This window comes from Ciona robusta, chromosome 4 (genome assembly GCF_009617815.1).
Source record: "Ciona robusta chromosome 4, ASM961781v2".
Classification (NCBI taxonomy): Eukaryota; Metazoa; Chordata; class Ascidiacea; order Phlebobranchia; family Cionidae; genus Ciona; species Ciona robusta.
The window spans coordinates 5,110,312-5,131,608 of NC_143238.1; the positions used below are offsets into that span (position 1 = coordinate 5,110,312).

General features: G+C 36.8%; 1 protein-coding gene across 2 annotated transcripts; it reads right to left on the reverse strand.

Moving 5' to 3' along the window:
- Positions 1 to 255: 255 nt before the first annotated feature.
- On the reverse strand, positions 256 to 21,255 carry LOC149736967 (uncharacterized). 2 transcript variants are annotated; one of them, XM_089876498.1, is made up of 20 exons: positions 21,134 to 21,255; positions 15,818 to 15,981; positions 14,090 to 14,239; positions 13,691 to 13,753; positions 13,192 to 13,357; positions 12,670 to 12,893; positions 12,305 to 12,365; positions 11,525 to 11,632; positions 11,016 to 11,093; positions 10,073 to 10,225; positions 6,488 to 8,092; positions 4,974 to 5,005; positions 4,820 to 4,907; positions 4,390 to 4,500; positions 3,812 to 3,994; positions 3,498 to 3,599; positions 3,139 to 3,243; positions 2,520 to 2,588; positions 2,339 to 2,447; positions 256 to 1,588 (listed from the first exon to the last, which is right to left on the reverse strand). In XM_089876498.1, the coding sequence occupies exons 2-20, from the start codon at positions 15,907 to 15,909 to the stop codon at positions 1,554 to 1,556; spliced, it is 3,534 nt and encodes a 1,177-aa protein (XP_089732624.1). In that variant the 5' UTR covers positions 15,910 to 15,981; positions 21,134 to 21,255; the 3' UTR covers positions 256 to 1,553. The 2 variants fall into 2 exon arrangements, with proteins under 2 accessions (XP_089732624.1, XP_089732623.1); XM_089876497.1 differs by having other exon boundaries at positions 12,305 to 12,368; positions 21,134 to 21,254.
- Positions 21,256 to 21,297: the final 42 nt, after the last annotated feature.

The following is a 21,297-nucleotide window of genomic DNA, read 5'->3' on the forward strand; positions in this document are numbered from 1 at the left end:
TAAGCGGTAAGCTTTGGTGGATAGTAGCAATGAATACTCTACCTTTCTTTGACACTACACACTACAAAGCATATATCGGTCGTGATCCCACAGCTCCTGATTCACTTTACATGTTAAAAATGGAGGTTTTGAATTGACATGAAGAAGTTTACATCACGGAGCAGGAAAAAATCGATGTAAATTTCGTATTGCTGTCCAAAATTGCCTAGCCAACGGTCCCTAAGACTGTTAACCCACTGAGAAAAAAAACTTAAGCAAGTGCGAATATAATTTTATTAAAATAATTTTCGATCATCAACTTGATTATTGTGAACAGGCGTAGATACAGAAAGAGTAGCGGAACACAACCAGAAGTGTGTCATCATTTAAACGTTACGTACAAACTGCAGAATGCCACACAAACACAACGCCACCGGAATGTGAATGATTTCATGCATTTGATTTGGTGCGGCACAGATCATTTGATTAGAATCAAGGAAATACAGGAATACTGTGTAGGTCATCAAGCAATAACATACGATATAAACGCATTGGGCATTCGCACACACTGTAACGCACACTGTACAATACACGGACCGCAATCCACCAGCGTGGGGTTTAGTAATAATGAAAATGGATAGGGGCGATATATATAATGCAGCATTGCCTGAAAGATCACTGGAAAAAATAACGACCAACATAACGGAATGAAATAGAAGACTGAGAAGCTTATATGAAAGAGCAAGGCGATTTGTGACGTCACAAGCCCGCAACGTCACGAACACGGAAAGAAACCGGTTAACCCGGCAACTGAAGGCGAAAAAACAATGTGAGAAAATGTTGAATACGTCATATCCTGGAAGAGAAACTCCGTTTGCGTCAGAAGTACAAAGTGGAGCGATGACAAATGGAGTAAGGCGCATCTTTCATACATTTAAATTAAACGGATACATCGCGTGTAATGTGCATGCAGCGGACTATGGGATTAATTGGGATAAAGCGAATATGTACAAAGCTTTGTATGTAACACTACGCAGTAGTAAATACTCATAATATGGTAACCAGCAGTTATAAGTCGAAACATAGAAATTTTGATCCGCAAAATGATTGGCTACAAAAAAACTGGTAAGCATAAAAACATGGTTTGGTCTTTTCTACATTCTTTGGTTTGGTCATCCTTGGCACAAAGTGTTTTCCGTAAAAAACGTTACAGGCTTGGAATGGGTCGTTGTGTTGTGTCATGTGCAAAACTCCGAAATGGCCCGAGTTACAAAACTTATAAAAAGAATGAAACTTGTACGACTAAAAGATACGAAGTCGGTAAAATTCGTCCAGGCAAAGTTTTTTATGTACAAAGAACAGTAATACTATGAAAAAAACGAAGCGATTTCGTCGTTAATTGAAACTTTCTGTCGGAGCCAGTGTGTAATAAAAACGCAGTTCTGTATAGCGGGGTTAACAAATGCAAAACAACAAATGCAGCGACGTACAAGACTCGTTACTGCATTGAAACAAAGGTTATGAGCAACACATTGTTTGTTTCATGTGAGACCCTAACACTATTGGCAAGGTATTCAGTCTTCGTCGGAGTATTGCAAGTCGTTTTCGCCTAAAACATAAAGAGTATTAGTTATGTGGCAATGATAGAAATGAGATGGCCAAGTAGCCTATTGTAAATTCATACTGTATACTGCTAAATGAAATGGTTACACATAAAACACCGGCAAAAAACAAACACACATACGAGGTTTATCAAATAGAACAACTGTGTTATATCTCTTATGATTAACCGCCACGCGGGGATAAATATAATCATTCGCTTAGCATAAAATACGCCGCACTAATACGCATACACGGTTAAGCTTTTTGTTGATATTTAAAATGCGACAAAACACGTATACTTAGTAATGGTGGTGTATTACGTGTTCCTATAATTCGTGATACTGGAGTTAAGATGGTACAACGTGATGGTAAATATCAATCAACGTGAAGCGTTAAGCTTAATATAACTTCGATGAATGAAAAAAGGAGTAAGTGTCAATAATTAGACACGTTTGCACAAAACCTTAAATTCATTAAAACAACTGGCTCAACAGTAAAAAATGTCTGGCGCCGTAACAAGGTGGTTAGCGGGCCTGCCTGTGGCCCAGAGTAAGAATATGTTGCTACAAATAACGGAAATTGTTTCCAAAAAAACTGACCAAGTAACATAACACCTGTATTAAATCGACCGTCGTTGCCCCGCCAAACAAATTAGTTATATTCATTCAAATTAACTATTCCCCCAAACACAACATTGTGACACACAGGTGTACAAAATGACGTCACATTACATCACGCCCACGTATGCTACACTCACCTTCCGAGTTAGAGTAGCTCCTCTCGGGTTGCCGACGTTCGATGACGTCATCGTGCTCGGACCCGCTCGAAACAGACGCTTGATACTTTGAAGAAGCGGCCGGTTTGACCTGAGCGTGGCATAAGGGTTTATCAGAATGTAAAAACACGGATATAGACATATTTTCAAACGTATTACTGACCTCTGGTTGCTCTGTCGCCGCAGCTTTGCTTTCAAAGAGGTTTTTACGGTTCGAGACATCTGTAGTAACCTGGCAAAAACGTAATACGTTGATGTCACAAAGGGGCAAAGTTTTCACACTACATTTGAACAACAAGTGTTGATATTTGGATTCAAAGCATTATACGACAAAGTAGGTTTAACAAACAAAAGTAAACGTAACTGCGTGCGTCCTAACCCATATTAAACTAATCCGTTACGATAGTTTTAAAAGTCGAAAAGCACTGCTACATCGGCAACTTTAAAACTATCTTGTATGATATGAAGTGTAATATTTACCAATGCGAATAACAAATTAAGCTTTCGAGGTAAATCTGCAACTAGTATTCAACGTAATTCTACGTTATGGTTCCTACGAAAAGCAGTATGTGTTAATGCAGACCAAGTAACTAAACACGATGTTTCGCGTGCTACTATGGCCGTCAAAAGCCCGCCATTAAACCATACGAGAATATTATAGGTAGAATCTATTCTACAAGAGGTGTATGAAACAAAACGACCCTTGTAACTACGACTGCCGTTTCGTGGCCACGAAAGGATAAAGTAAGTTTTATTTAACGCAGTGGTAAATAATCACTTACGAGTCGAACAGATGCTTTAGGAGTGGCTGACTTCACAGCAGTATCAGTGGCGAGTGTCTCCCACTTGTTACGACGATCACCAACCCCCGATGCTGGCAGGTCACCCTATATAACACAGCCACGTATTTAGGTGCATGCTATACAGAAAACACCTCAACTCGTTTGCACTGTTTTTGTCAAGTTTTCAGGGAATAATATTAATAGGCTATCCTACAAAAGCTGTCGCAGTGCGTGATTTTTCGTGGTAGCGTCGTGTAGGTCAGTCTATTAGTGGATTATTGCACGACCTTTTAACACGATTCAAGTAATTAGACAAATAAGATCTCAGCCAATTAATTAATCTAGATTTGAAAAAATACCTTTGATTTCTGCTTCTCAAAAGAAGCTTTTGAACCGACTTCACCCTTCTCCCATTTATTGAGTCTGTTTGCAACACCAGTTTTAATGGCAACTGGAGATTCCTGGAAAATATGTTTTTTAAATATAATCAATACCAAGAAACAGTATGAGCATAAATATTTATTAAAACCTTTCAAAGAAAAAAAAACACAAAATTTAGTACCATATTTCATACCAAAGGTTCTAATTATATCGTTATTGTATTTGAAGAAATTATGTATATACTAATAAAAAGTATTGTTAACATATTTTACTTAGAGTTTAATCAACTTACTGCTTTCTTGACAGGGCCTCCACGTTGCTGCAGTGTTTCCAGATATTTATTTTTGCGGCTTGAGAAATCTCCAGTTTTAATATCGGCAACTCCTTTGCTTGACTTGGAAGCAGTACCAACAGTTCCCCGTTCCCACATATTTTTACGAGAGGAAATGTTTCCAGCTACGGGAATCACTTCATGCTGTGGCAGTAATAATGAAAACATGACACACATGGCAACAATTTTACAGCAGTTTTGATGGCGTTTCAATAGTATTTTGCCGACAAACATTAGAGTTTTCAGGTATAATACAAAATTAAGTACATTCTAAACAGAAGTCTTAAGACTAAGATAACTGAAGCATTTCAATGAGGCCAGTTAGAAGTTATAGTAAACCAATGCATTAATTAAACTAATTCATTTCTCTAGTCTCTTTTATACATTATTTAAAACTAAAATGTCTTCCATGCTTGCCAAATTTTAATAGAATGACTATTTAGACCAAAGTATATGAAGCACCCCTAACCTCAAAAATAAGTAACTTTTATACTAATCTCACACAACTCAGTTAACATGAGGATAAGCGCAACAATCACCTTCTTAGTTGTTTTATCGGCAGAAGTAACTTCCCCACGTTCCCATTTATTCCTCCTGTTACTTACATCACGAGCTATCACTGAAGTGTCGAGACCTGTCTTCTTTGTTTCCTGAAAATCATTAAAGTTTCAATAAATACAACATAAAAAGAAATGTTATACTAAATTAAAGAGAGTGTTACTGATGAAGCCTTGGTTATTAAACCAGTCTATAAAATTTAACTTGCATTAGTAAACAACAATGCTGCAAGTATTTCCAATTAACATGATTGATTAATGCCATAGCGAATTTAATGAATTGTTAATTAAATACTTTTTCAAGCAGATAACTATATAACACAGTGATGATAACAATCGCTTTATGAAGAAGTTTCTTAGTGGCTTTTGTTGACATACAAACATTACAAATAGTTGGGATGAGTTTCCTCACCTGCTTTGATGCTTGTTTTGCATACTTCTCCATCCTGCTATCCAAGCTACCCACCCTTACTGGTTCTACATGTTTGCTTGTCTTTGGGCTAAAGAAAAAAAGAGAGTTTTGGATCTGTAAATTACTTTATAGTGGTATATGAGAAAGTACTTACGATTCAGATGCATGCTTGCTTAGTTGCTCAACCTGTGGTATAGAAAACAGGTTAAAAAATGAAAAAAAATGTATGTGAAAATGAAGTGTGATATAATTATTATAGGCTAATGCACAGATAGAGAAGAGAAAGTTCACAGCCTATAGAATGACCCATGCCTGCCAGTATAAATTGCCAAACATTATAAACGTATTAACTGGTAAGCCAGTTCATGCATACAACCAGTTAAGCCACAGCACCCAATGAGTAATTAGTCGGCCATGAATTGCGAAACTAATTAACATGCATGGCGGGTAGTTAAGAGACCTAATTTCTTAAAACGGGGAAGCAGAGACAGCCATGTTTACAGCAGCAGTCTGTTACCTCGAAAGGTAAATATTAGTTGAACATTGTTGTTTTGTTTTGTTTATCGACAAGCGAATGTTGAAACAGCCAAAGCATATTCTAATCTAAAACACTTTAAGCACAAGACTTTGACACATATAGTGCACAACCATGTAAGGGGGATGATAAATGCTGCTCTGTCTCGCACCCACTGAAGCATAACAAAGTGCCGGTACAGTGAACAGCGAGAGATGAAAGTAAAACCAACAAACTTGGTATCACATGTTTGCAGTACCATAATTACTGGTAAGATGTGCATTACAGCATAAGGATCGCCATGAATGCATTAAATGAGCATTCATGGAAGTGCGGTGGCATGAGAACAAACACAGTGCCAAGTTTAAAAGGAAATAACACTTCCTACAAGCGTTTGTATAGAAGAGAGTGGCAAGCATGTGAGAGAAGTACGTCACAGACACCTTGTACTTCCCATCTCCATGTATGGAGCTTGAAAGCAAGCGCACGCGGGCGAGAAACATGTAGGTATTTACTCACTGAGGTACAGATAATCCCACACATGCCCACAGGCCACTGTCATACTCTGAGCTGACTGTAGTGTTTTATTATTGACCTCAATAACTGTGGTAAAGCGCCACATACACCGCTGATATAACGCATTGACGTCAAGCTTAAGTTACAATGTTTTGAAACGTTTGATAAGAGATCGGTCAATTGCATTAAAAGTGGACGTCATTGAAATTAAGTTGCCATGCAGAAAATTGTTGTTGGCGGACCAAAATTAAATGCAATTTAATACTTTTAAATTAAATTTTGAATTCCTGAGATACATAAGGAATTTGTAATCATATAGCGAGTGCTTATGTTAAATAAATATATTAGGCTTATGTATATGCAATATGCTGAAGTGTTATTATTATAGTTGTTTGTGTATCATGTGTGGTGTTGTGCAAAAGAACAACATTCTTCCGTATTAAAACAAGCTGCATCATGCAATAATAACAAGCTGAAATTTAAACATGCAACATGCGTAGTTGGTTAAAACAGCCTCAATGCAAAGTACATGCAATGCTGTTAATAAGGGTCGTCCACAGAAAATGCATGGAACACGGGAGCTGTTTCAATTGCAGGCAATGATTACTGCACAACCCGAGAATATAAGTTTAACCAACCCTGTTCTGTTTGCAGGCGGGTGTCACAGTGTGTGGTTCACTACTGGCTTCTGCTGCAGTCAGTGTCAAGTCTTTATTAGCTTCTTGCTTGTCATTTGGCGGTGACAACTTCTTTTGTAGGGAATCTTCCACTTTTTGTGGTGGATTTGTTTCATTAAAGTTTGGCTTTGCTGCAATGGTTGGTTTATTTCTCCTTGAACGAACTTTTTTAGTAACAGTAGCTTCAACAACATTGTTTTCTTGTGTATCCAATGACTTAATGTTCGATTTGGTTAAAACAGTAACAGAATCTGGTTTTGTCTCTTTCCTTTCAGATTTTGAAAGGACATCTTCTTTGGCACCCTGATCATCTTTTACAACGATAACATCTGGTTTTTCAACGGTTTCTGCTGAAGTAACAACTATTTTAGTTTCTACAGTAACTTCTTTAATCTTTTGTGTTTTTTCCACAATTTTTTCTGTTTCAACATTATTATCAACAATATCTTCATTTTCAACAACATTTTCAATAACAACCTCTTTTTCAACAACAATCGACACTTCTGTAGGTGATGTTGATTTTGTTTCCTCCTCATCGTGGCCAACATTCACAATATCCTCCTCTGACTCCGGATCACTTTCTTCAGAGCTAAGTCCAACAACATCCAAATCACTGTCACATGAGCTGATGGTGTCCTCTGTATCAATGGTTGCCTCGTCAGTTGAAACAGCAGAGTTACGTTTTGAGTCGTTATCTTTCAGACGTTGCAAAATATCTGCAGGTTTGCTTGCGATGGTTGGTTTTATTCTCCTTCTTACTGAGGGCTGAACTTCTTCTTTTGGGATAGAGATTTTAATCTCAGGTTCAATTTTATCACTTTTGTAATCGGATTCTGATCCAGAAAACTCTTGTTTTTCTGATTCATTGTTCTCTTTTTTTGCTTCTACTACAAGAGTGACTGTTTGGGAGATTTCGACAGGTGTGCTATTATTATTATTGTTGTTGTTATTTGAGTTACCATTTACATGAGCACACATACGGGCAGACCGAACTCCTTGTTGTCGTAAGTTAGGTGCACTGTGAGTAGAAGGTAGCTTTCCATGTTCACTCTCCTCTTCCTTAATATCAGGTTTTAAAAACAGTTTCGCTCTGTCCTTCACACTAACCCTCTTTCCTCGAGAAAAGCGATTTTGGGCAACAGGACTGCTGTTTTCACTTTGAGACTTTTTTTCTGGTGAGTCAAGGAAATGAAGAAGATCAGAAGCACTTGAGGATGCTTTCTTCCCTTCAAGTTCAGTGAGAAAATCAAGAAGATCTCCTGCCTGTTTCTCCATTGCATCTAGTGACCTCCTGGTTTGATTTTTCCTCCCAACGGGTCTTGTAGGTTGGTGGGAGATGGCACCGGCTTCCTCAACCTTGTCTGTGACTTTGAGGCCGCGACGCGCAGGGCTGTATTGACTGAGCTTGATACGAGCACTCTGAGTGCGTCTCGGAACAGCTGGTGGTCTTTGATTGCGTTCCATATTCTTAGACTCAGACTCAGTTCTTGACAGGTACTCACTGGCTTGCAAGTTTAAGTTTTTTTTCAAAGGCGCAATGTCGCCTTCTACACCGCCCACTGGCTTCTGCAAAGGTTAATTATTAATTAAACCGCCGGTTGTTAATTTTTCGTAAAACAAGCAACCGCACAAGAGCTCCCGAATAAATAACACCGGCCAATCCTGAATGCTAGCAGAAATCTATTAAATTACAAGCAGAATTGAATATAGCAGCCACTTCTGCATCTTACTACCCATGCAACAAACGCTCAAAGTAAGAGTAACAGATTTCAGCTCAATTGGTTCTACGCGGTAAGTCGGCTAGTTATTTGAAATGCAGCTACCGCTACTACAGGAAGTACTCTATGTCAGTGATATGTCACCGCACTTTATTAAAAGCAGAAGAGAACTGGCAGCTAACAAGCCAGCACTGAACAGCACATGTGTAAACAGAGGTGTATTTCAGTATTTACAGAATGTGTAACGGCATGACGTCCATACGTTACATACGCTGTACATACCCACTCCACAGATTTACAAGAATAACTACATTGGCACACATTACATGGATAGTGCTCAACAAATATATAAATACATTATGCTAACAGGGTGAATGAGCTAGATTAAATAACCTACGACTACAAAAGAATGATTTACTCATACAAAAGTAAGAAGAAAGGCACTTATCAGTTAAATCATACATATGTAACAAATCATGACCTAAAATTCTAATTTTACAGCAATATTTTACATCATAATATCTTTCACTACTAACACATTAACACTAATGCTGACACCCACATGACATATTTATACTAAATCACAAATGATGCCTCGCTAAGCTGACCTAAAATAAGTTGAAACTGAATATTCCCCTAGTGCCTACGTCTGTGTTCTTAATTGACATCCTGTCTTGCTGACTGGAAGAGAAACCTCAATAAATCGTTTATCGTGATACGAATGAATATATGTGCGCACGTAGACGTCACTGGGCCCCGACCCGGAAGGGCTAGACCTCCAGAATGAAATAAAATGCCATGCATGACACATACGACACGTTGGACACGCACTGTCGTAATAAAACAAACCGCCCATAAAGAGGACATAGGATAGGTAGCTATATTTATATAACACAGTTGTATTGTGTGTTAGTTGGGACAAAAGGCCGAAACGTAATCAACAGTTAATTTTCTCTGTCAACATTATCCCAACGTGCCCACACTCTGTTCTTTGTACAAAGCATACAAAGCAAATTAGGGGGAAACAGTTGAGAATTTGGTGCTGTTAAGGCAAAGGGTTAGATTACAGTAATCTGTAGCCCTGTAGTGCAGACATGCTTCGAATTTCCAAACAGATGCATTTTGGTGAGGTGTGTGCTCCATGCAATTAAGTAGTGACTCTTGGAGAGTTCCAATGAAAATTAAACCCAAAACTTAAGGCCAGGATTATTCACGCATGCACATGAAAGGAGAAAACAATTGAGAAACTAATGGCCGCAAAACAAAAGCATTTCCTTTGAAAGAGTTCCCGCTTTTAAAACTAAAGTGATCAGCGCTTTTAAGGTCAAATAATATTATCACAACAAGCATATTCATAGTTAAAACAAACTGTTTTAGACTAGGTTCAATATATGTGTCACAGTTTATCAAAAGTAACATAAGAGTTCAGTAGCCTTAACTTGCTTTCCAAATATTTACACAACACGCCATTATAACAACCTTTAAGCATTCATAATTTAAGTTTATGACAACCCCATAGGATCTCCTAAGTGTAATAAAACACCTTCTATTTGTAACACTTTTACTCTGCACTATAAATACATTAGCTCACAAGGGTGATATAGACATCATAACACAATAATGGACCAATGGGTTTATACCAAAGGTCCCAAGGGGCGTCCTGACATTTTCCTTCTAATTTTTAATAAATCGCCCTACGAATGTACTTAATGGGCCATATCTGGCCCTAAATCTCCCTTTCTCGTCAAGGACCACCCATATAGAATAATTAGACATTAAATTTGCCCATATAAATATACCAAGCCACCATAACAAATAATTCTACTACCTTAGATGCAAGAGGAGAGGCCAATCCTTTTGGACTGAGAGGACTTTTTGGTTCATCATCAGATTTCGAAAGCTGCTTCCTGTATTCCTGTCGTTTTGCTTCCGCCTCAAGTCTCCTCTTCGTCCTTTCCTCTTTCTCGATCCGGAGTTTTTCCTAAGTGGGGATAAATAATATAAATTGTTTTTGTTAAAAATTACCTTAAAAAAAATAGTGGGAATTTTCAGTATATATATATATATAGAATCTTTATAGTCGTTAACTCTAATAAAGTTTTCCATATGATAGACAAACTTAATAATAAATTAAGTTTTTATATCGAAGGAGCCAAAAATATTATTTTGCACCATGCCTGGTAGCAGAAAAATCATTATGGGAAAAATTGGTTTAAATTTAATTTAAAAAAAATTACTGCTTTGGTCATGACAAACACAATACATATAGCCACGTGCTGTACATAATGCTGTCTACAGTAATGTAATTAAGGGGTACTTGAGGTGAAAGTTCATTGAAACCTAAATACAAATTAAATAGGAATCAACAAAGGAGAGTGAAAATTATTTAAACAACAAAGCTGTTGTTATATGATGCGGGATATGAAACAAAATCTGGTAGCTTTAAACTCATGGAAATTTGCTACCGGTTACAATGAGTAAAAACAGGTTTATCATAGAAAAAATACATGTGATGTATATGGCCAATTATAAGTCATACAAGAATATTTTTCTATTGCACAACATTGTTGCAATAAAATATTCTTTCCAATCAAAAAATAAAACATTAAAAAATTATGGAAAAGAACTGACTATTATTATCCAAGACTCAAAATAATAAAAAAGCATTAAAAAAATTATGAAAAAAAGGGGCTATTATTGTCCAAGATTTCTTAAAAGGAAATTTAACACTGATAGCAACGCTGTAGAAACAGATGGGCTGTAACACGAACCTGGTACTCAGCTTCACGCTTCAGTGCTTCCTCCTTTTCTCTTTCTTCTTCTTCCAATCTCTTCTGTTCTCTCAATTTCTGTGTAAAAAATCAAAACTTATAATTTGAGGTTTAGGTTGTAAATCTGTGCTTAGATAATGCATGTTGTTGTTGTTGTTGTTGTTTTTGCGCAGCTATCCTATGACGTAAGGTTGTTTAAACATAGGTTTCAACAACTTGAATATAATTTTTAAAGTTTTAAATTTGACATTTCAAAGTTGACAGGACAAAGCTGACAATTCATGAAAAATCCGACAAAATAAGAAGGTTGGGTGTTAGGGGATTGGTGTAGAGGATTATGGGCTAAAGTTATAGGGATTATTGTCTTAGGAATATCGGTTGGTGGTTGGGGGATGTGCTTTAGGATGCACGGGATTTAAATTGTCACTTTTAGCTTTCATGACACCATTTCAACAAATATTTTTAAATTTAACAAATATTATTTAATTTAACAAATACTTTTAAATTACCCTTTTTTCTTCTAACATTTTCAGCTTTGACTTAGCGTCTCCATCATCCTGGGAAGAGTCAGTTTGATATTTCTTCTTCTCTGACTCTTGTCTCTTCAGTTTCAATGCCTGGAAAAAAACACTTGCTTAAATCATTGTTGTCCTTAATTTTAACATTTTCTAAAGCAGGACAATAAACTTGGCTGAAGTAATATTAGGAATAAACCATAATTTTCTACAGCAAAACAATGCTCAAATAATACTAATGAAGCTTGTACCATACAAGTTTTATATAATTCCTTAAAAAAATACAAAACACAGCAGTGGGTAAACACTATATACTAAATATATTTGAATGGGGATAAATTCCACACATTAGTAATTTAAAAAGAACCTAATAACTGAAGCAAATCCACCTAAAACCATGCAGTGCCTCATGTGGTGAACTAGGCATGTGAAAAGTAACCACAAGGTTTCAAGTGTTTGACAACAAATACTCCAAAGAGGAGATGTGAGTTGGAGCTAACTCTTTGTATAAGATAACAACGCATGATAAAAGTAATTGGCTGTTACTAGTCCGTTTAGTGTGTAATGACTTTACTTTTGAAATTAAGAAACCGCCATTGAATTGCTACAATACATTTTCAAGAGTCATATGTGAGCACTTCAAATTTGCACAGCTTTTATGAATAGATAGTTTGGGTAAGAGTTGATAAAATGCATTGTAAATAACACATTTTTAATAAAATATGGTTTGTATCTTTACAACTTGTTGGTAGGACATAAGTAAGAGTTTTTTACATTGAGTTTTTCTTGCACTTCATCATGTGCGGCATCATCATTGCTTTCAACAGGGTGGGAACTTCTGTGAAAAATTATTAAAGCATTACAACTCTGAACTTAATAACATGTATTAATGTAGTGCAGAAGTTTTCAGGATTTGCCTGTTTGCACTGGAATATGCCTGCTAGGGTAATAGGTATGGCAGGTCTACTATGGAAATGGAATGGGCTTTTGTATCCTGTCACTCTAGGTTTGGCACCTATGATTACCAAAGAGTTTCAAACATTATCAAATCAACTTTGATTCTTGAATGCTGTACATTATTATCATGCATATATACACAAGTTATCATTACACAGTAACATGGCAGTAAATTCCCTTACGTTGTTTTGGATGTCAGTGTTACAGTTGTGACCGAGGTTTTATAAGATTTGTGTGGTTCTGCATCAGGTTCAGTCTCGGAGTGTCCGTTGGTCATCTCTTCCTCATCTTGTGATCTTTCTTCTATTTTAACTTCTTCTTCCTCTTCCTCTTCCTCTGCATGATCGGATTCACTGGAAGCAGGTGAAGCTCCTTTTTCTTCATCTTTATCATCGTGGTCCCCATTCTAAGAAGAAAAAATTCGCTGTTAAGATTGGTTCAGTTTTATGGGGTGGGTTGACTGTGTTCAATTTTAAATTTAGGGCAAGCGATATAACAGAAGCTAGAAATAGAAAAGGTTTCAGACTAGAAAACATTTACCGCTATGGTTAGACAATATATTGTATATAAGTTTCAAGTAAGGTGTTTTAACGAAAAATAGCAATGAGAAGATAGTGTCAAACTAATGCATAATCATTTGTGCTATTGCTTAACAACCAGTGGTGCAACGAACACTAGTCAAAGATGTCTTCAGAAGATCTTACCTCAACTGGGTAATCAACCACAATTTCCGTTGATTGAACAACAGTGGTTGTTTCCGTCTCTTCATGATTCCCATACTCATCATCTTGTGTCTCCACAACCTTGGAAACTACGGTGCTGGTCGTGTAACTCTCAACCTCCGGTTTGCTCTCTTCTTCCCGCATCCTCCTAAGAAGAAATGTCAAACTTGAAAAAGGAATTTGACTTTATTTAATTAAACTTTTTTCCAATTTGCCTTTTGGATCTTTAACAATTTGTGCACAGTCAACTAAAAGACAGACATGACGAAGGAAGAGACTTCGTTAATAATAATATGCGTATATAATATATATATATATATACATATAAGTGGGGTATACTAAAACTACTTATGACAGACGGGATGGATCAACTACATTTAATAATTGATATATTTATAACAGGTAATGGGACATATCTTGCCTAAATCCCAGGTTCTCAACAAGGACCTCGCCCATGGTATAAAATATTATAAAATCAAACCTCCTTTCTTCTCTCCTCCGATCTCGATCTGCTCTTGCTTCTTCCTCGTCTTTTAATTGTTTTCTTTGATAAAACGAAAAATGTTTATTTATGCTTGTTTTGTTTATTTAAGATAATAAAAGTAAAACAAAACAAAAACTGCTTTTCAAGCAAACACACTACTACCAAAAACTAAATGCACCTGTATTGTAAGAAATATATATACTATATTTATACCTTAGTACATAAACTATTGGTATCAGGGAAACAAAATTACTTATTTCATTGTTGGAATAAGTTTTGTTATCCCTCCATATACAGAAGAGACACACATTCATAAATATACATATTAAATTGAAGACACCACACAATGTGTCATAAATTGCATAAATTCCGACAGGAAATGAATAAACAACTCACTCCAATTCCTCTCTTTCTTTTTTCCTTCTTTCCTCCCTTTCTCTTCTTCTTCTCTGCCTTCCCTTCTCAAACTCATCATCATCATCATCGTACTTGGAGATCCGAGTGGATGCGGGAGAGGAGGAAACCTCATCAGTCTTCTTTACCAATCTATGAGGGAAAAACATGGAAATTGATATTGATTTTAGATTGTACACATAGAAAGGCACATTCATATCGAAAACTCATTAAAAAAACGAACAAAAAAAAACATGGAAAACACTTATAAAAAAACTTTAACTTGTTTTTTTAATTACGGTATCGATTATTAAAGAATATAATGAAAAATATTAGCTAATTAAACAAGCCTTTCCCAAAGTGTGGATCACAATCCAAAGTTAAGTTAACTAGACATACAAATACAACTTCATTTAGATTCCATTTTTGCAATAAACGCATGCTTTCCATTTTCCATATTGCTATTTGTTACATTTATAAAGTATTTTCCTTTTAAGCAAAATCGAGAAATGTTTATTGATAGCCTTCAGCAAAGAAGTTCTTGTTTTGAAAATTGCAATGTATGTACAGAAACATACACATAGACATACGAATTAGAAGAAAGGATTTCTGATAAAACAATCACAAAGTACCAACATTCGAGTCAAGAAAAATGTAATGTGCTCCAAATCGATTGTATGTAACAACTGTCAACTGAAACCAGGACACCAGGTAACCAATAATTAGGAGCAGATTGTTATAACCAAACCCTTTTTTCTTGGAACAAATCGCGACTGAAATACATAAATCAAACCATCCACACAGGCCTACAGATTTGATATTACATTGCTAATGTTACAACCTATTTGAAGATGTTTTGTAACAACTGAAGCATTTTTGGAATGTTATCAAATTACTAAGCCTGGGCCCAGAGCTGGAAAAGTGGAAAGTTGCCTTTCTTTTAATGTTACAGCTTACAGATAATGAAAAAGCAAAATGAATCTTTTTAGAAGCTAAAAGCATGGTTTAAATCGAGATGTACAACCCATAAGGTACAAAAACATTCAAAGAAGACATACAGAAACAAAGAAGACATACAGACATACAGAAATTAATCAATTGTAAACTTCAAATAATAAACATTCTTATTCTTCTTAGTCTTCTACACAATTTTGGCAGTGAAACATTTATTAAAGGCCTCTCGTCTAAATAAACCAGAGGTAAATTTACAATAGATAAACGTTTAAGTTGTGCAATAGACCAATGACATTCATGCAAGGCATAAACACTAAATATACCCAGCCATGTAATTCATGCAATAACGGTTCTCCCACGATGCAAATGTTACACACTGAGCCGGAAATACTTGCTACGTTTAAATCATGTCCCCTTCCACAGCAAGGACATGTTACTTTAAATAACTTGCCTAAGACAGCCACGACAGGAACAAAATACTATATTCTTAATACTGCTACACTAAAATTGCAACCTAAAATAAATAATGACAGCTTGTCAGCAGCATATCGTTTTTAATGACAGCAGCATATCACTATATCCAATGAATGAAGAGTTCAGATTAGAGAATATCAAATTCAACATCAATCAATACTCATACATCAAACATATTCAATTGAAATTGCCCTACTGGCTTGTAATGGGCACTCAAGATCTCCAACCCGCATAACACATGACAGTATGTTTAAATTGAACTAAAACAATATATAAAGGTTGTAGAACTATATATACAAGTACCTGTCGGCTTCGGCAAGTAGTTCCTGCCTCTTCTTTCTTCTCATTTCCCTTCTTTGTTCCCAGGAGACTGAATCATCAATTACGTCAGTCATTTTCAATGTTCCAACACCTAATTTATCAGATGCAAGACTTATTTCACTCCTAAGACAGCAAGCAGACCAGGTCTGTATAAGGTCAAGGGAGTAATGTTATTAAATTGCTAAATAGCAGAAATGCAATACCAAAACTAAAACAGGGTTGTACCTTGTTTGAAATTTACAAACTGAGCTCCTTTTGCCATAAACAGCATTTGGGAATGAATCAAAACCATGATAAATTTGTATATAAATACACAGCTCATAAATCAAATGAATGTTCAGTTACCCACAAGCTTACTTTACTTGTATGAACAAATGGCCAAACAGATCTATCACTAATGTTCTATCCACTATGGTTTGGCAAAGAATCAGTCATGTAGCAACTTGCCCTACAGCACTTGTTGGTAAACGCTGCCTACACGGGCCATAATTCATGCAGCGCCGTCTTAGAACAGATCGTTTCCCCATCTATTTCTTACAGTTTTGATGTTTACCTTGACGAACTAATTCATGGAAGATTAAATAAGCATTACGAAAGGCAACAGTGGCTTGAGTTTTCGAGTGTAACCCGACGCCCTTTTCTCTTATAAAAACAAACCGCAGCTTTAAGGGTTTATGGCGCTTTATGGTCAACTATCATCCGAAGTTATTACGCTCGCTAAACCTCCCATGCTTTATGATACGCGCGCACAACTACTTAGTCAAGATAAGCCTCAGTAGTCTTTGTAAATTGTAATAACCGGCGCAAGTTCGCAGTCCTTATGGTCACTGAACCATACAAACTGACTACATGACGCTTCTTTACATCAAATACTAATGTTTGCCAAGGAACTACATAGCAAACACTGCCGAAGTCGTCCGAATGGCCCAATTTCCATGCTCCGTTGCCTGAGGTAGTCCTTCTTAACTTCGCTAATACTATTAGGACACACAAAACTTCTCTTGTTCGGCGATAAAGCAGCGTTTTATTGAAACAGCGACAGAACGCTGGCGTTCATAACCCAGCGGCTTTATCTCCCGTGGCGATTGGATAAAAGTTGAGAGCGTCGGGTAGTTTTAGACGCGTCTGTGTTGTTTACTGTTTACACGAGCGCGCCGAACCTGTTGAGTTGCGAGAAAGTTCAAACATAATTGCCCCGCTTGACAACGAAGGGCATGAGACGTAATTACGGAATGCTACACTGTCTGTAACTAACCGCGTCGAAGTCTAGTGCAAATATCTAAGCTGATATTTCACGAAAACAGTTTGGTCTCTTTCTTTCTCCGCCCTGATAGCAAGCAAAACGTAGACAACAGGAGATTCTAACAGCAGCTACAAATAACAGGCGACGTATTCTGGACACTTTTACCACCTCTTGTTGTCACCGCATTACGTCACTAGTTATTTTACGAACCCTCACGGAAAAATTAGGTTAAGAAATCTGAGTGTTTTCTGGCGAGGAGAAATCCCTTGGTAAACATGACGAAACGAGTCACACAGCAGCAGACGAAGCACTGATTGACCCGACAGTGATTTCCTTGCTGAATCAACATAACTCAAAACAGTGAGCTGTGCCATGATTATGTTTTAGTTACCAGCAGAGCCGGCGTATAGGACGATGTCGAATTTAAAATATGCGTGTTTATGACCCCCTAGTTTTGTTTGCACCCGTTCGCCAAACATCGTTAGAATAGCTGTTTGCTGTAAATATGGCACGGAAAAAATGGTAACGAATTGCCAAGTGGAAAACACACGCGAGCCGAGACACCCGATATTTTAATGCACACTTGGCCGACACTTGTGTCTGACGGGGCGAAACGTGGGCAATCATAAAATTCCGTAACCAATGATTAAAAAGCGGTTTAAGAGCATAATTAGCGTCCTACAGCTAATTTAGCAATACCAATAAGCCGAATCGGTCTTGGGCCTGTACAGTATGCTTTCTGTAGAGAAAAACACATTTCTCCCTATATGGCACCACGCCCATGTAAGACAATTGTTGACACACGGTAAGCAGAACGAAGATTCAATCATATATATCTATATTGTCGAACAATGCAGCTTCATGCAAATCTGGTCGACATCAATCTTGTGACCATTAACGAAATGTCGAAGATCGAAATAGCCTGAACGATAATGACAAAACGTTATTGGTTCTGCGTGACTGCGTTTTATTCACAGACCGCCCCATCGCTTGCCTTTTCGATGCTCTCCTCACAACAATTCCTGTCTATTACGTCATGGAGGAACACGCTTGGACAAATATGGAAGCATGAAACTTGGGGTAACTATGGCAAACTTTTTCTTTCTCTTCAGCTGCAAAATTGGTGCGAAAGTACACCATAAAAGTCTTGCTGCAACTATAGACTAAGGCCGCTCAGCAAACATTCAAATTTTTCAAACCAATTGCAAAATCTTTGACTAATACGTCATCGCATTTCGGAAAGGCGTCTTTCCGCAGTGCGCAGGCAGGAATGGGCGAAAGAATTTTTTCTCCCCGCACTCGACTTTTTCTGCGACCGACGAAGCGCGTCGGCCAGACAGACTACTCACCTGGAAAAAATGTGAACTATGCGCTCAACTGTAGTGCTTTAAAGTTTAAACTGAACGATAACGGGGCATTGAATGCAATGAGGCGTGTTACTTAAACCAAGCCTGGACTGCACGGTTTGCAAAGGTCGGCCATACAGTCCCGAGTCACGACGCGTTGCCTCGAACATGTGTCACCACTTCCCGGTAGCAATCAACATTTGTTAACACAATCAACAAAGAGCCTAAAACAGTGAGTCATCAAAAGTTAGCTAATATGCAAACAATACACACCACACAATAGCCATGTTTAGTTGGCCATAACCCCGATATTGTGACGTTACAGAGTGTTCGTATACAAGCTTCTACCCTGTAGCCTTAAATGCGGAAACTTTCGGTCGTCAATTTTATATAAATTTTTAGTAATGTGTAACGCACGCCTCTAACACGCCATCTTATGGCCAATGTACTTTCTTACGCCTCCGACGTAAAACTTCCGAGCAAGAAGCAACCAATAAAAAAACGTTGTTTTCTGTTTTAAAAATGAAAGTAGTGCCCGACTATTAAACGCTGTGAGGAATTTGTTTTTACCGTGAATAACATACTTACCCAATACACCATCCCGAAAAACACGTTTGAGATATCCCTACAATGAAACTACCGATCCTATTATCTGCTATTCCACGCAGATCACACACTACTGACAACTCCTTATGTTAAACAATGGACTAGTGTTACCCAGTTACACGAAACAACTGCAAATGATAAGTCATAACGTACATGGAGTTACGAACTACATAAGTATAGATAACTCACCATAATCATTAAAAAATCGGTTTAATAATAGAACCACAACTAATTCCAACGCTTTTCGCTACCAATAATCTAACCATAAAACGTTACAAGCGCCCTCGCAAAACAACGAAATTATATCCCTACAGAAGTTTACCCTGCCGTGATATTTCAAAAAATGACATCATCAAAGAAGCGTGCTGTGAACTACTGTGTTACGCGATACACCACATCAACACAATACACCGCGCCTTTCCCTATGGACCACTTGAACCGTTCGTAAAATAGGAAACCCTACGCAGAATACGTCCGTGGGTAAACCACTTGAGCTGAGACGCTATATAGCTTTAGTTAAATACAACGTGTCGTGATGTAGCACCGCGTTAATCAACTGCTGTATATACGAACGCGTAATGTATGGATAGGAAACACCTGTTACTGAATAAATGTTACACAACAATTTTAATTGCTAACTTAAAGAATATATGTATAAATTCTAAACAAAAAAAAAGACTATTTATTGATTTAGATTTATATATACACATCTTTTTTTATAATAAAAGTAAAATTGGCTACAAATAGATATAGGAATTATAAACAGAATGTTTATTTAATTGCATAAAACATTTGTAAATGTCACATGACAGATTGATTTATTAGAAGTGATTCTAAGTTAAAACAAATCCGCTCTTTCTTGGTGCTTAAATTAATTACAAAAACGTGACAGTTATAGATAACTCTACTCAATAGAAATTGGTGAATATTTAAGAAGTACGAAAACTATACATTAGGTTGTGTATATTATCTATGACGAAAAACATATTGTAGACAGTAGTTACAGTTAGTAATATATATTTGTTGATTTTAAAAGATGCAAAATTAAACACAGTTTAAACACAAGAACAACAACAGTGATGATATGTAAATCAAGGGTAAAATAAAGGAATTATGCAAAAATCTAAGGCAATGGAAACAAATACATCAGATCCATTATTTTTAACCAAAATTTTAAGGCTGCATGTGTGAATGTTTCATCAAAGAAAACAAGTTACACATGATGACACTTACCACAGACACAGTTACACAATTTTACAATGTATTTGTCTAACAAATCATTTTATAGTAACTTGGTAAGCATGGCTTACTCTAGTTAATGTATAAATACCAGAAAATTTACAGCTCGGATCTAAGTAGTACAACAACCAAGACTTATATCTGCGGTAAGGTACAATACAATAAGAGCAGCAATTTCTGTTAGTATTAATATGCAATACATATGCATATGCCATATAATAATACATTGAAATACCAAAATTGAACATGCAGTTTATACACGTATAAACGATAACTTAACTAGTTTGTTTGGCATAAATTGCGCTGAGGTATACTGCCATAAATTATTGAATATGCACAATGCAGTGAATATATTACTCTTTCAGCTCCCATTTTCGTCTGCACTTGCTATTAGCTTTAACCAAACAACACATTTGCATTTTGCATGAATGCATATGCATATTAACCTTTGTTTATATTGGCAAAGAAAGAGGGAATATGCATATAGGTGCTACCACTGTCACTAAATAGTCAATATAACTTATAAAAAAATATAATCAGTAAATCACTAAATCGTAGATAAACTGCCAAAGCCTCCCTGTAATGTAACCTTTAAGTTGACTTCAATAAAAAACTTACAGTGCTGACTACTGTCGCAGTGTCACACATCTTATATAGCGGCATAGCGCATATAATATTAACGTATGGTTCGGTACCATATATACGGTAAACGAGCACGCGCTACATGTGCTGGAAAGTGTAAGTCGGACATACGACAGGCAAAGGCTTCTATAATTTAAACCTAAAGAAAACAAGATTTGTTATCTGTTTATTAGCTGTAGTTAGATTTGCAGATTTGCAACACAAGCTTGCACAGACACTTACCAACTTATGCTTGATCCTACAAACATCTACCGATTTCTGTTTCCAAATTTACACTCCTTGATCGGTAACATTCTGGCAAAGTTTTCGCGCTGGGAGCGTTTAGCAGTTAGCGTATTCTTGTGTCAACACTTCTCGTGGCAGTTCGCAATTTTTGAAACAGTGGG